The sequence below is a fragment of the Haemorhous mexicanus genome, chromosome 24 (genome assembly GCF_027477595.1).
Source record: "Haemorhous mexicanus isolate bHaeMex1 chromosome 24, bHaeMex1.pri, whole genome shotgun sequence".
Classification (NCBI taxonomy): Eukaryota; Metazoa; Chordata; class Aves; order Passeriformes; family Fringillidae; genus Haemorhous; species Haemorhous mexicanus.
The window spans coordinates 7,659,437-7,673,379 of NC_082364.1; the positions used below are offsets into that span (position 1 = coordinate 7,659,437).

At 49.2% G+C, this 13,943-nt stretch overlaps 1 protein-coding gene across 1 annotated transcript; it reads left to right on the forward strand.

The window, feature by feature from the left end:
• The first annotated feature begins 613 nt into the window (after window positions 1-613).
• On the forward strand, window positions 614-13,876 carry HYOU1 (hypoxia up-regulated 1). The gene is made up of 24 exons (XM_059867121.1): window positions 614-794; window positions 985-1,078; window positions 1,887-1,965; window positions 2,201-2,355; window positions 2,451-2,527; window positions 3,419-3,600; window positions 4,164-4,279; window positions 5,042-5,225; window positions 5,627-5,761; window positions 6,661-6,743; window positions 6,842-6,974; window positions 7,281-7,468; window positions 7,715-7,853; window positions 7,955-8,015; window positions 8,327-8,409; window positions 8,556-8,744; window positions 8,901-9,097; window positions 9,270-9,357; window positions 9,867-9,989; window positions 10,322-10,455; window positions 10,751-10,835; window positions 11,288-11,540; window positions 12,348-12,431; window positions 12,874-13,876. Exons 1-24 carry the CDS (start codon window positions 731-733, stop codon window positions 12,930-12,932), a joined length of 2,985 nt encoding a protein of 994 aa, XP_059723104.1. The 5' UTR covers window positions 614-730; the 3' UTR covers window positions 12,933-13,876.
• Window positions 13,877-13,943: the final 67 nt, after the last annotated feature.

The window sequence follows — 13,943 nt, forward strand, 5'->3', positions numbered from 1 at the left end:
GGAGGGAGCTGAAGGGCACGGCATCCAGCACCAGAGATCGCGGGGACCGCGGCAAGGGGCAGGAGCCACCAGCGCGAAGCGACCGGAACATCGGGACGGGGAGAAGCCAATGGAAGGGGCGGAGCCCGAAAGAGGAAGGGGGCTGGGGCCGCACCGGGACCGGCTGAGTCCACGCGAACCGTGCCCCGCCCGAGCCGAACCGGGCCGAGCCGAGCCGAGCCGAGCTGGTGGAGGGCGGGGCCGGGGCGGAGCATGGGGGCGTGGTCCACAAGAGGGTGTGGTTTGGCGGCGGCCTGGCCGTGAGGCGCCTCTCGGCCGCCAGGGGGCGCACACGGTGTAGGTGGATCGCACGTGGCTCGGCTGCCGTGAGGCGCGCGCAAGCGCACGAGGGATGCCAGCACGCGCGCCGCTCAGGCGGCCCCGCCTCCCGTGCTCTCGGCCAATGGGGCCGCGGCTCCCGTTCGTGACTGCTTCCGGCTTCCCCCGACGTGGCCCAATGGGCGCGCTCGCGCTGCGGGATTGGCGCGCGGGGCCGGCCCTGGCAGCCGCGCCAATGGGCGCGTGCCGCGTGCCGGCGGGGGCGGGGCCAGACGGCGGGGCCGCCGCGGCGGGGCTGCTCCGCGCGCCGGGCCGGGCCGAGCCGAGCCGAGTGCAGCCGAGCCGGGCAGGGCCAAGTCCAGCCGAGCCGCGCCGAGTGTAGCCGAGCCCCGCCGAGCGGTGCTCACAGAGCATGGCGCGGTTGCCCGGCCGGGCGCTGCCCTGGCTGCTTCTCTTCAGCTTCCTGCCCGCCTCAGGTACGTGCGGGACGGTGCGGGGAGGCGGCGGCTCCCCGGGCACTCCCTGCCTGGGCCGCGACGCCGACAGTGCGGGGCCGGCGGGGATGAGCGGCCGGTGCTTGGGTCCCTCCCCAGCGCCCTGTCCGGGCCCGTGCTTGTCTTGGCCGCCCACACCGGGAGCAAGTTTTCACCGAGGGTTTGTCTCCAGAGCCGGTGGCGGTGATGTCGGTGGACGTGGGCAGCGAGTCGATGAAGATCGCCATCGTGAAGCCTGGAGTGCCCATGGAGATCGTCCTGAACAAGTGAGCGGCCGCGGGAGGGTCCCGTGGGGATCCGGCCTGTCCTGCGCGGCTGCAGCCCCCCGCCAGCGCCGGGAGCGGGCGGAGGGTGAGGCTGGCCGGGACTTGGCCGTCCCTGTTCGTCTTGCCGGAGGAAGGCTCCCACTCTCCCACGCAGGCTTGTGACTCAGTCTTGCCCCGGTGGGCAGCTGCGGGGCATCCTCCAGGGCAGTTTGTTAACTCACCTTTAAGGGGTTCAGGTGCACTTTGGGTTTCTTTCCAGCGAGTGCCGAAAGCCCTCGTGGTTAAGGACACATTGTGGTGCCAACCCGAAAGGGCACCCAGTCCCTTGATTCTTAGTTCCCCTAGGGGAGCCCAGAGCCAGGTTTGTTTTGCTGCAGTTGTTCAAAGCCCACGCTTGTAACACGGGTAAATTTCTTGCATTCAGCTGCTGCTGCAGCCTATCCTCAAGCAGCTGAGTGAAGAATCTGCAGGTGAGAGAGGACGTATGATTAGGAACGTCCTCAGTTTCTGGGAGTCTGGAGATAACAAGATTTCTCACCCACCTCCCTGAAATTCAGCAGTGCTAGATAGATATAAGGGAACTGTCTTGCCTTGCTTATGAGCGGAGGAAAGCGAAAATAGTCTCATCAAAGCCCTGAAGGAGTGGGGGGGAGGGGCTTGTCTACTAGCCCCTCAGCTGAGCAGAGGCTGGCCCCCCTCTCCAAACACCTTCCCTTAGTCCTTCTAGAATGGGAACAATATCTGTCTTCACTGGAGACTGCAATGTTCAATTTTTTCCACTGGTTTATTCCTCCCTCTGTGTTCTCAGGGAGTCACGAAGGAAAACACCTGTGGCTGTTTCCTTGAAAGAGAACGAGCGTCTCTTTGGTGATGGTGCGCTGGGGATGGTAAGAGTTCCTGTTTGCAGAATACGTGTATCCCACATTGTGACAAACATCTCAGACAGTGTTTTATTGTTGTCCTGCACGTCTCATCTCCTTGATGCGTTACTGGCTCTGTGTAGGGGCTGTGTGCTCCTACTCCCACAGCAAGAGTTGTTCCCCATGTAGTCTGGGAGGGACTGGTTTGGCAGCAGTTTAGCTGAAAGAATGCAAGTGGGTGATGTGGTTTTTTTTCCTGCAGTCCATAAGGATGCCCAAGGTGGCATTCCGATACTTCCAGGATCTGCTGGGTAAGCGGATCGATAATCCCCACGTGGCGCTGTACCAGTCCCGCTTCCCGGAGCATGAGCTGGTGGAGGATGAGATGAGACACACTGTTATCTTCAAGTTGTCCCCGTAAGTGGCTGCTGTTAGGTTCTTTGTGGGATGGATGTCAGCTACCAGCCTTCTGCAGCTTGCCGGTGATTCCATCATTTTCTTTCCCATTGTAGAACGATGTGGTATTCTCCCGAGGAGATGCTGGGGATGGTCCTGAACTATTCACGTGGTCTGGCTGAGGAATTTGCAGGTTGGAAGGGTTTAGCTTTCTCTCATCTATATGTGTATGAGTTTGTACACTATAGGATTTGAGGAGAGACCAAAAGCATTCAGAAACCCAAGGTTTTTGGAAACAGGATATTGGTTCTGTCCAGCTGCAGGCTGTAAGCAAGACTTAGAAGCTATCCAGTTATCATTTGTTTCTAATATGATGCACGTTTGGGATCTTGGGGGCAGACACTCTGTTTACCACCTAGCTTTGCAATGAAGGAGCCTTACAGGCAGTCTCTGAAGAAAAGTGAAGTGTTTTCTTTATCCTGTATATGATCAGAGTGGGGGCACATGGAATGTGGCTGTTGGGGAGGGTGGAAATGGTTCTGTGAAGGCTGTGCTGTAGCTGTTCTGGATGGAAACTTGCTGTTGGAGCTGAACTAAAAGAGCGAAAATGGCCCTTTGCTGTGACACTTGCTAACAGAGAGGAGGCTGTCATGCGTATTTCATGCTGTGTTGCTTATGAAATACCATAGTAATGAAAAGTATGTAAATTAGTAGGACGTTTTGTCATGTGGTCAGTGACACTCCAGCCAGTCCAAAGACTTTACTGGAGAGTGAATATGATCCAGTGGCAGTGTAGGGCTCCCTGAAGATAGTGTTTGTTGGAATGAAGACTACCCAGAGCATTTGGGAGTATCCTGACGCATGAAAGAGTGGTCAATATACTTGTGGCTTTGTGTGAATATGCCAGGTCTGCTTGGTTTCAGCAGGATACAGAGATTCCTCCCTAGGGATCCTGGCTACTGCTGCAGGGCTGCATTCTTTGTGGGTCTTCACCTTGGGTCCTCTGGGTTTGCTGCTGTCACTCTATCTCAACAAGTCTTTGCATGTGGCTACACTGATGCAGAGTTCCCTGCAACTGTTTCAGAGCAGCCCATCAAAGATGCAGTGATCACAGTTCCTGCCTACTTCAACCAAGCAGAGAGGAGAGCGGTTCTGCACGCCGCCCGCATGGCTGACCTCAAGGTGCTGCAGCTGATCAATGACAACACGGCTGTAGCATTGAACTATGGGGTTTTTAGGAGGAAAGACATCAATGCCACGGCACAGGTAGGTGCATTTGAGAGATGCAGAGAGTCCTGCCAAGTTGCCTGCATGCAGGGGAGAAAGTGCTGCAGAAGAAATCCAAAGAACTTGAAATAGACTCTGCTGATCAAGCAGTCTCCTCTGTTTTCATGTGTTTGTCAACCAGACAAAGAGATTAAACCCTGTGTGCACGTATGGTGAAGCCTGAAAGCTGCTGGAGTGAGGGCAGGTCCTGGGAGTTCCCATTTTGTAAACCTGTTCCTTGCTTATCAGCTGGGGAAAATAACAGCAGCAATTACTTCAAGTATTGGAACACCGACTCAGAAGTACTTGATTTACCTGAGGCTGAAGAAAGAACAAAATTTTGGATTTTTAACTATGAAATAGATAGGGGTTTTCTTGTCTCCTTCTGTTAAGCATAACCCTGAACATCACCCGTGTTTGGTCAAAAATGAGTCCTGCTCTTAGGATACAAACTAGTCCAGGGAGTAGGTAGTTGCAGCCTGTATCACACTGAAAGGTTCTCTGCTTATTTGTGGGGGGACGTCCAGGTGTTTCTGCTTCACTGTCCCAGCTTTTCTTTTCAGAATATCATGTTTTACGACATGGGAGCAGGAAGCACCGTTTGTACTATTGTTACTTATCAGACAGTGAAAACTAAGGACTCGGGAACCCAACCTCAGTTGCAGATCCAAGGCATTGGGTAAGAATTCCACATGAGTTGCAAAAATCTCACAGGTCTCAGGAAAGAAACCATTTGTTTCACAATCTTCGTCATGTAGAATTTTGCAGTGAGGCTTCAGTACAGTAATTTGGATGGCTGAGGGGGAAACATTTGGAGCAAGAAGACTCCAGTTGGGAATAATTTTGGTATTGCTATCTTTTGCAGAAGGTAGCTGAGAACTTCCAGGAGCCTAGGAGGGAACCAGTGTACTTAGTTTGCTTTAAGCTTTCATTTGATAGACTCAAGCCATGGAAACCTATTCCATGACATGTAATCTTTTAAGTGTATAAGTTGGAAAAAGAGGAATACACTTCTAGAGAATAATGAAAATGCCATGGACTTAATGCATTGCCAAATAAGGAGATGGGTGTTGGGCTTACCCAGCCCAGCAATTTTAACTCCAAAGCATTTATTTGTTTTGCTGTTTCAAGAAGGTACCTGGAACCTGATACAGTTGTCCATTGGCTTCTTGGCTGTTTTACATGCTTCGCAACAAGGCATTTACCTAAAATATAATGAATTTTGCTGTTGAAAGGTGGTGAATCTCTTATTTCCATCTCTCTTTCATTATAATGTGTTATTTTGGGGACAGCCTCTGTTCTTTCACAGTCATCGCAGCTGATAATACTGCAGCTATTTTTGACCACTTGCTGCTCTGCATATTTGTGAAATAATACATGAAATTTGTTTGTATTTCAGTTTGGTTTTGGATATTACACCTCTGTTCATTCTTTTGCTCAGGTTTGACCGTACTCTTGGAGGTTTAGAGATGGAGCTTCGTCTCCGGGATTACTTGGCAAAGCTCTTTAATGAGCAGCACCCTTCCAAAGATGTCCGGAAGAATCCTCGGGCCATGGCCAAACTGCTGAAGGAGGCCAACCGCCTGAAGACTGTGCTGAGTGCCAATGCCGACCACATGGCACAGGTCTGACCTTCTCCTGGAGGTTCCTGCATTTTTTGGGCTAAGTGTGGGGTGGGTTGAGGACTGGTGTAAGGGAGCACTGTCCCTCCAGCGCAGGTCTGCTGAGGAGCATCGCTCCCGGTGGTCCCTCTCAGCTTGTGCCTGCTAGGTGGCACCGGGGATTGAGTGGATTGAAGAAGAGTTATTCGTGTCAACTATGTTAAATAACCTTTCACTGAGAGAAGCTATCTGTTACACCCATGTTCCATCCTCTCATCACCTTAGCAATGGTAGGGTTCAGATGACTGTGGTCAGGTCTGTTGTGTGTTACAAAAGCCAGAACTTTTTGCACACTGGGCAAAGATTCTGCTTGGAAAATGCTCCACAATTAATTTCATTCTGACTGGTTTTTTTTTCCTGGACAGATCGAGGGACTACTGGATGACATTGACTTCAAAGCCAAGGTCTCAAGACAAGAATTTGAGGATTTGTGCTCTGACTTGTTCAAGCGTGTCCCAGGACCTGTGCAGCAGGCTCTGAGTAGCGCAGAGATGAACATGGTGTGTTTAAGAAAATGCATTACCAAACCTGAAGCTAGTGTGTGTGGAGCTACTGCCACATCATGATTGAGGCATCAGTGGTTGTTTTATCTAGACTGTTAGGAGGTAGATGACTGCTATTGTGACAGTGATGTTGGTGCTACAGAGAGTTTGCCTGCTGCAGTGTCAAGCAGGAGTGTGTCACACTTGCCCTGCACTATCCGCCAGAAATTAGGGACTCGGAGGAGGGGCTTCTTTGTCTTAAAACACTTCACTCTTGTGCTGTAGGTTTGAAATAATGATGTTTCCTCTTTTTGTCTTGAATACTGGTTCTGGTCTCACTCCTAAAGTTTTAACTGAATGAGTCTGGATACAGAATTATGGGTGTTTGGGTTTCTCCTTTGCACATTCCCTAAAGGGAGCTCTGTTGTGGGCTGCAGTTGGACCAAACCTGAGGCAGTCCTTTGGAGGGAGTCACTGTGGGTTAAATGCTCACTTTGCAGGATGCCACAACTCTCAGCAGCTTTGGGCTCTGATGTTCAGTGCAAGACACTGAGTTACCTCTTAAAGGCTGGATTTCTGTCTGTTCAGATCCAGCTGGCTCTTGTCGTCACTGTCTCCTGTGCCATTGAACTAGTTTGTGTAATTTTGAATCAAACCCCATGTTTCAGGTGGCTTGAAGCCGCAGTCACGTTGTCACTGTTGGACAGATCTGACCCCAGGTGCCTGGTTGTTGGCATGGCTAATGTCTGTCTGAGATCTATTGGGCACTGGCCTGCACGGGGACAGCAGGGTGTAGTGTGGGTGTTCTTAGAGCACCATGTCAGCACGTGGTGACCGGGGAAGGAGCGTAAGGAAGCCCTGGACTTAGCTTTCCAAAATTGCTTTCTTAAGACAAGGTGACTGTTTCCAATCCCTAGGATGGAATTGACCAGGTGATTCTAGTTGGCGGTGCCACACGGGTCCCCAAAGTGCAGGAGGTTTTGCTGAAAGCTGTGGGCAAGTGAGTATGTAAGGCCCCCTTCTAGTCTGTCTCCCATTGACAAGCTGCTGTTTATGTAGAGGCTGCAAACTTCATGTCTGTTGCTTTTTGCTTCGTAGAGAAGAGCTGGGCAAGAATATCAATGCTGATGAGGCTGCTGCTATGGGTGCAGTCTACCAGGCAGCTGCTCTAAGCAAAGCCTTTAAGGTGAAGCCCTTCATTGTTCGGGATGCTGCTGTGTTTCCTATCCAGGTAACCTTTGGTTTTCCTTCTCTTGTGCAAGGTATGGGGCTGTGATGGGAGAAGCAATCCAGGCTGGAACCTCTCAGCTTCCTTTGAGTTTGGAAGCTGTGGAGATGTTTCTGCCAATCTAATAAGAGAAAGGAGAAGGAAGTTTTCTTTATAATAGAAATGCAGTATCCAAGGAGCCAGGCATATGCAAATACCAGTTGAGGAATATTTGCCAACCCCCAGCCTTGAGGCAGAGCAGCTGAACACTGCTGATGTAAGATGCCACAGTTTGCAGTTGCTGAATCTTATTTTCTGTGTGTCGTGCAGGTGGAGTTTACTCGCGAAGTTGAGGAGGATGATAAATCCAGGAGTTTAAAGCATAACAAGAGGATTTTGTTCCAGCGCATGGCACCCTATCCCCAGCGCAAAGTGATCACTTTTAACCGCTACACAGATGACTTTGAGTTCTATGTCAACTATGGAGATCTGACATTCCTGAGCCTGGATGACCTGCGGTGAGTTGAGCCCAGCACCCAGGCCAGCAGCTCTGTGGCAGTGGAACTTGCCTGGCTAGAAACGTATTGCCAGTGTGTCTGACTGGCACTGGCACATCTGTTCTCTGAACTGCATGTCCTTTAGCCCTGCCAGTTCCTGCTTTTTGCAGTTGCCCGTTGCCACCAGTGTGAGCGAGAGCAGGGATTGGCTGTTCTGCAGCACTATTATCCTGAGTTGTCTCTCTGCTTTTGTTTCTTCGTCATCAGAGTTTTTGGTTCTCTCAATCTCACTACTGTGAGGCTAAAGGGAGTTGGGGACAGTTTCAAGAAGCACTCGGACTATGAATCCAAAGGCATCAAAGCACACTTCAACATGGATGAGAGTGGTGTACTGAGTCTTGACCGGGTAAGCACCACCTATTGGGATGGTTGTCAGCTGATGTATTTTTCAGTTCTGTCCCTCTCTCTGGTCCTGCTTAAAACTAATCCTGAGCTTCTATTTCCAAGGTGGAATCGGTGTTTGAGACCTTGGTGGAAGACAAGCTGGAGGAGGAGTCAACACTGACAAGTAAATGCGGAACTTTGATATTCACACTGACTGTTTTGTTACCTGTAGTGGCTGAGATATTGACAAGCATTGTGTTTCTTTGGGTTTGGGGTGTGGAACTTACACAGTTGTGACTGTGTGTGTGGCTGTCTGTGCACACAAGGCCACGGAGGGAGGTTGCAGAAGTGTGAGTCTGGAGTGTGTGAAGCTCACCTACACCACCAAGGGAGCCCTGATGATTGTTGCCATTGTGAAGGGAAGGACTGAGAGCTGAAGATGACTTTCTTCCTCTGGATACCTAACATTCTGAATTTTTTGTCTCCCATCAACAGAACTTGGAAACACTATCTCAAGCCTGTTTGGGGGTGGTGGCCCTACACCAGAGACCGGAGAGAACCTGACAGACTCAGTTCAGGTGAGCCCCAGGGTGACTGCTACTGGAAGGGAGCCCTTTTGTCTTGCTGTGGCAGTTATGTAGAATTACCTGTTCTGTGAAACATTGCATGGAATTTCCACATTGAAAACATAGGTTTGCTTTTCTCTTTACTTGTTTGTGATCAGGAAGAGGAAGAGAGCCTAGCAGAAACAGGTAAAGAAGAGCAGGGAGAGAAACAAGACCAGAAAAGCCATAATGTAGATGCTGATGAAGAGCATGGACAAGAGAAACAGCAGTCTTCAGATCAAGCAGAAACTGCCTCTCCAAAAGTAGAGTCAGAGAGAAAGGAAGAAGGCGAGAAATTAGAGCCTCAGGTGAGCATCAGACTGAAGGAACGGGAGTGGTTTTAGTACCCAAGAAATGGCATTTCCTTAGTGGAATTCTCCCTTCTCTGAAGTGCCCTGCCTTTGAAAAAAGTTGCAGAATCTGAAAATCTGTTCCCTTGGTTGAAAACGTACTTTGTGTTACAGGGTCCCAAAGAAAATAGAGAAACTGCAAAAGAGGAAGAACCGTCCAAAAGTTCCAGTGACAGCACAGCTACCAAATCAGAGGAAGAGAAAATCAAAGCACCCAAGAAGCAGAAGCTTGTCCATGAGATCACCATGGAGCTGGATGTAAATGATGTGCCTGACCTGGAGGAAGATGAACTGAAGAGCTCAATGAAAAAGTAGGTTTGAAATGGCTCTGCTAAGTTAGAACTCTAGATAAAGGAAGGGAATTGCTTTGGAATGGTGATGGCTCACACAGAGCACTGCTGACCTCAGAAGCTGGTGTGTGTGATGTGCTGCTCAATCAAGGGCACTTGCTACTTTTTGGTTTTTGTTCCCTTTGCATGTTAGACTCCAAGACTTGACGATCAGAGATCTAGAGAAACAGGAAAGAGAAAAATCAGCCAACAGCTTGGAGTCATTCATCTTTGAGACCCAGGTAAGAAAGGGATATAATGAAATGAGAATTCCAGGAGAGCAGTAGAAGTGTTTTGCACAGCTTTTGGCTGATCTGAGTGCAGGGGAGTTGTTTGAGCTGGGGGAAGCTGATTTTAAGAGCCCAGGTTTTGTCTTTCAGTCACTTTTCCTAATGCTATTAGGCTTCCCAGGCCCATGTTTCCTCAATACAAAATGAAGCTTCCCTTCAGCATGTCTAACACATTGAACAATTGCCTCGGGAGTGTAAAGAAGCTACAACTTCTCAAGAACTGTTGTGTAGAAGCAGCAGTTAGTGTGAAGTGTGTGTGAAATAATGACTGTTGCAGTGTTACCATCATGGGACGTGGGTGTGTCTATACCTGGTGTGTTACATTGTGCTCCTGGCAATGCTAGGAGCCGAGCTCAGATTTGGGAGGGTGCAGGCAGCACCCCAGCCCAGTCACAAGTGAGTACTCCTGTTTTATGGTTCCAGGCTCAGTGGTGTTTGACCAGTGCTTGCTGTTTTTTTAGGACAAGCTTTACCAAGAGGAGTATCAGTTTGTCTCAACAGAGGAGCAGAGAGAAGAAATTTCCAAAAAGCTTAGTGAGGCTTCCAGTTGGATGGAGGAGGAGGGCTATGCAGCTGCAACAAAGGTATTGCTGTGTGCAGTCAGGATACCGGTCAGCTGTCACTGACATGGAAGTGACCACAGAGGCTGACAGAGCCTTTGTAATCTGGTTCTTGAGAGCTTGTTGCTTCTTCAGAGCATTATGCACAGAGCAAAATAAGACGTTGTCCCAGCCATTGGTGTTTCTACAAGAGCTTCAGCAGGAACCTGTTGACTGAAAGCTTTGTCATGTGGCTCTTTTTACTGACTGAAATGGTGTATTTGATGGAGTGAAAAACAAATGCAGTTAAAACTTTGGAAGTTGCCAATGTTAGACAGTGGTCAAACTGTCTCCTTTCTCCTCTCCCCCATTTTCAGGAGCTGAAAGACAAGCTTTCAGAGCTGAAAAAGCTTTGTAGGAACCTTTTCTTCCGTGTTGAAGAACGGAGAAAGTGGCCAGAACGCCTGGCTGCTCTGGAAAGTCTGCTCAATCACTCCACCATCTTTCTCAGGTAAGGGCAGGCTTTTGGGAAGGAATGTCATGCAACTGATCATGTAGGAGCTGCCAGCAGAATGAGACCAGAGTGGATGTGAAAGACAGTGGCAGTTCCTGAGAAAAGGTGAGCAGAACCCTGCTCCCCAGTGTCCTGTTCTGCAGGACCTGTGAACAGGCCCTTGTCCAAAATGGGGGGCAGGAAGGGTCCAGCATGGTGGTTGTGATGTTTTTGTATTACTGGAGCTGTAACCATTGGGTTGCCAAAGTGCAGTCTGCTTGGCTTAACAAAAATAAGCTTTCTTATCTACAAGGGGAGCCCGAATGATTCCAGAGTCTGACCAGATATTCACAGAAGTGGAACTGAGTACCCTGGAAAAAGCCATCAACGAAACCACGGTACTGAAGGATGGAGTGATGCTGGAGGAGGGTGGGGTGGCAGTTTGGGTTATGACCTATACTTTCACTCAGCATCACGGAGTAGAATGTGCATGTTTTGTTTTTGTGCCACCAGCAAACTTTTTGTGTGTTTCAGTGTTTCCTAACGCCCAGCCTGACCCCATTGTGTCTGGGGGGAATGGTAGTTCCTGTGTTGCATGTGGAATCATCTCCAGGGTGGGGGTGGAGCCCAGTGATCTCGTTGCTCTCAGTTTTTAAAGGCAGGCACTGGGTTTTGTTTCTCTTTTTCCTGTGTCTGGGTAACTGAGAGGTTGGTGGAAATGTAGCACATAGAAGAGCTGTCCTGCATAAAGCAGAATAGCCAGGGGCAGTGACTTTGAGATACTGTGATATACAGCAGTTCCTGGAACCCAGAAGCATTCCAAAAGCACCTCTTCCCTCGCATCCCACAGATCTGGAAAAATGAGACGCTGGCTGAACAGAACAAGCTTACTCCTACTGAGAAACCTGTGCTGCTCTCTAAAGATATAGAGTTCAAGATAGCAGCCCTGGACAGGGAAGTGCAGTATCTCCTGAATAAAGCCAAATTTGCAAAACCCAAACCCAAAAGGGAGAAGAATGCCACAAAAACTGATTCAGGCAAGAATACTACAGCAGCCCCTGAGACTGAGAATACTATCCCTCCCACGGAGGGGAAACAAGAAGGTAAGTAGCAGGCTTGGAGCATGTATGTAACTCCCTATTATATAATTACCACATGGTGTTTCTCTTGATTGAACGGGAGCTAAAGAAGGGAGGACGGTAGCTAACTGTGAGATTAGGTGAGTTTGCTCTTAATTTCAAAGACATTTGGGAAAATCTATGTATTGTAGTGTCCTTCACCCCCCACCATTTGTTTGGGTTTTTTGTGAAGAAACAGAAATTATTTATAAATTTCCTAGGATAGTCAGTACCTGTCTTGCTGGCTTGTTGACCTCTAGGAAAGATTAGCCATTGACTGCAGTTCAGTGTACCGAGCTGAATACGCAAAGTCCTGTCCTAGATCAGTGAGTAGAATAAATTGTTGATGAGAAAGGTTCGTGGCCTAGATGGACCCCAGGGGGAAAAAAACAATCTCTTGGGGCACTAGGACTAAGTTTTTTGAACTTTCTGAGATCCTCAGGTCTCAAGTGCCCTGGTCCTTTCAAATCTGGGTGCTGTTTGTCAGCATTCCTGCTGGTTCCTCTCAAGGGATCCTGCTCATAGTCACAGCTCCAAAGGTCATCTGCCTGTGCAACCAGTCAGTCTCCAGGGCTTCTGAGGACATAAAGCTTGGCACTCAAAAGGGGAATATGGAGCAGTTTTGTTTTGCTTGAGTGCTGTAGAGTGATCTGCTGTGAGAGTGAGCTGTTACAGTCCCACTGAGGCACCACAGCTGGCTGGTTTAACCTCATCTTTACTCACCTCATCTCTTTGCACCTTGTTTCCTGTGTGTTCTCCCTTGACTTTTGTTTCTTTCTGCTTTAAACATAGACAAACCAGAGGATATTGATCCAGCCAAGGAACCTCCTACAGCTGAGAAAGCAGCAATAGATGATAAGCCTGCATCAGACTCGGGTGGGTAAATGTTTTGCTAACAGTCTGGAACTTGGGACCTACAAGTGCAAGGTGTCTGGGGGCTCCTTTGCAGATTTTTAGCTGTAAGAGGTAATATGATGGTAGAACCCCTGACTGCTGATCCACTGTTAATTAAGAGTGGAATTCTTATGCACCAGTGCTGCTTTGTGCCCCTGTCCCTACAGTTTGCAGCCAGTCCCATGGCTGTGAGACAGGCTCTGCTTAGAGCTGCTGAGCCTCTCCTGCTGCCAGGGCAGCACTGTGAGCAGGGACAGAGGGTTCATGGCTTCAGCTCCATGGAGCTGAGTATCAACCCCCAAAACCTCTGTACCACGGACTGCAAGTGTTGTGGCAAATTTTGCAAATGTCAGAGACTCTCAGTACTGCTTTGCATGCTGTGAAAATGACTGCAGTGTGAAACTGAGTTTGCTTCATTACACAGGGTCCAAAAAAGAGAAGGCAGAAGCTGGAGGAGAAAGCAGGAAAAACGATGAATTGTAACACCCTGAAATCATACGAGTGTCAGCATCTATTTATTTCATAGTTACTTTCTTGTTTTTCTTATGGACCTGGTTAGTCATTATGTAAATGGAACACAATGACAACACAGTGGGATAGAGATGTAAATTTATTTTTTTGTTCTTTCTGCGGATTTTGCCTCTACTAACGTAGTGAATTGGTTTTGTTTTTCTTCTATTATGTGGGGCAGACTGCCCACCAAGAATTGTCTTTGTTTCAGTACAGAAGTCACCAAAGTGACTTTCCTATGGGGAGAAAGCAGTACAGAAACATCTTAAGGTGCAGGAAGTAACCTGGAACATAAGCTCTGTGCCCCACCTCTTGTGAAGATGATTGCAGAAGGATATAGACCTGAAGGGTTGTTGTCTTTGCATATGAGACCCTGACTTAGAGCAAATGTGTGATTTCAGCTGGTGGGAGGTGTATTAATACTTGGATTCATGGGAAGGTAGAACAAAACTGGGAAGGCAGATGATCTGTGCTTTGAGATATGGCTGTGTCTGTTTTCAGTAGGCTGTTTGTTAAAACTGTCTGTGGTCTCTAGCAGAGTCCAAGAACCATGAAGTGAGACTTGACAGAAGGATTCTATTCATAGTTTTCAAAGTTCAGAAAAGACAACACTGAATACAGAGGAGGGGAAAGATGGGCCATGTTGGCACATCCTGTAGTCAGTCACAAGGACAGCGATACGGATCAAACAACCAAACCTGGAAAGTCTAATGGCAACTGCCTTCCTTGGTATTTTGTGCACTTGGACCGACTTAATCGTGTGACTGTCCCTGTCCCTGGCCGTGACCTCCTGCCTCCTCAGACCGTCCCTGCTGCTGCCACACACGCGAGTGGGCTCCGACGGCTGCGAATGTGCATCTGACTTTGTTCTCCATTCAGGCTCTTCAGCCAAAAATAAAAGCGACACTTCCTGCCGGGCTGTGCGGAGCGGTGCCGTGTGTGCCGGGAGCGGGGCGGGCCGGGAGCCGGGGCGGGACTTCCGCG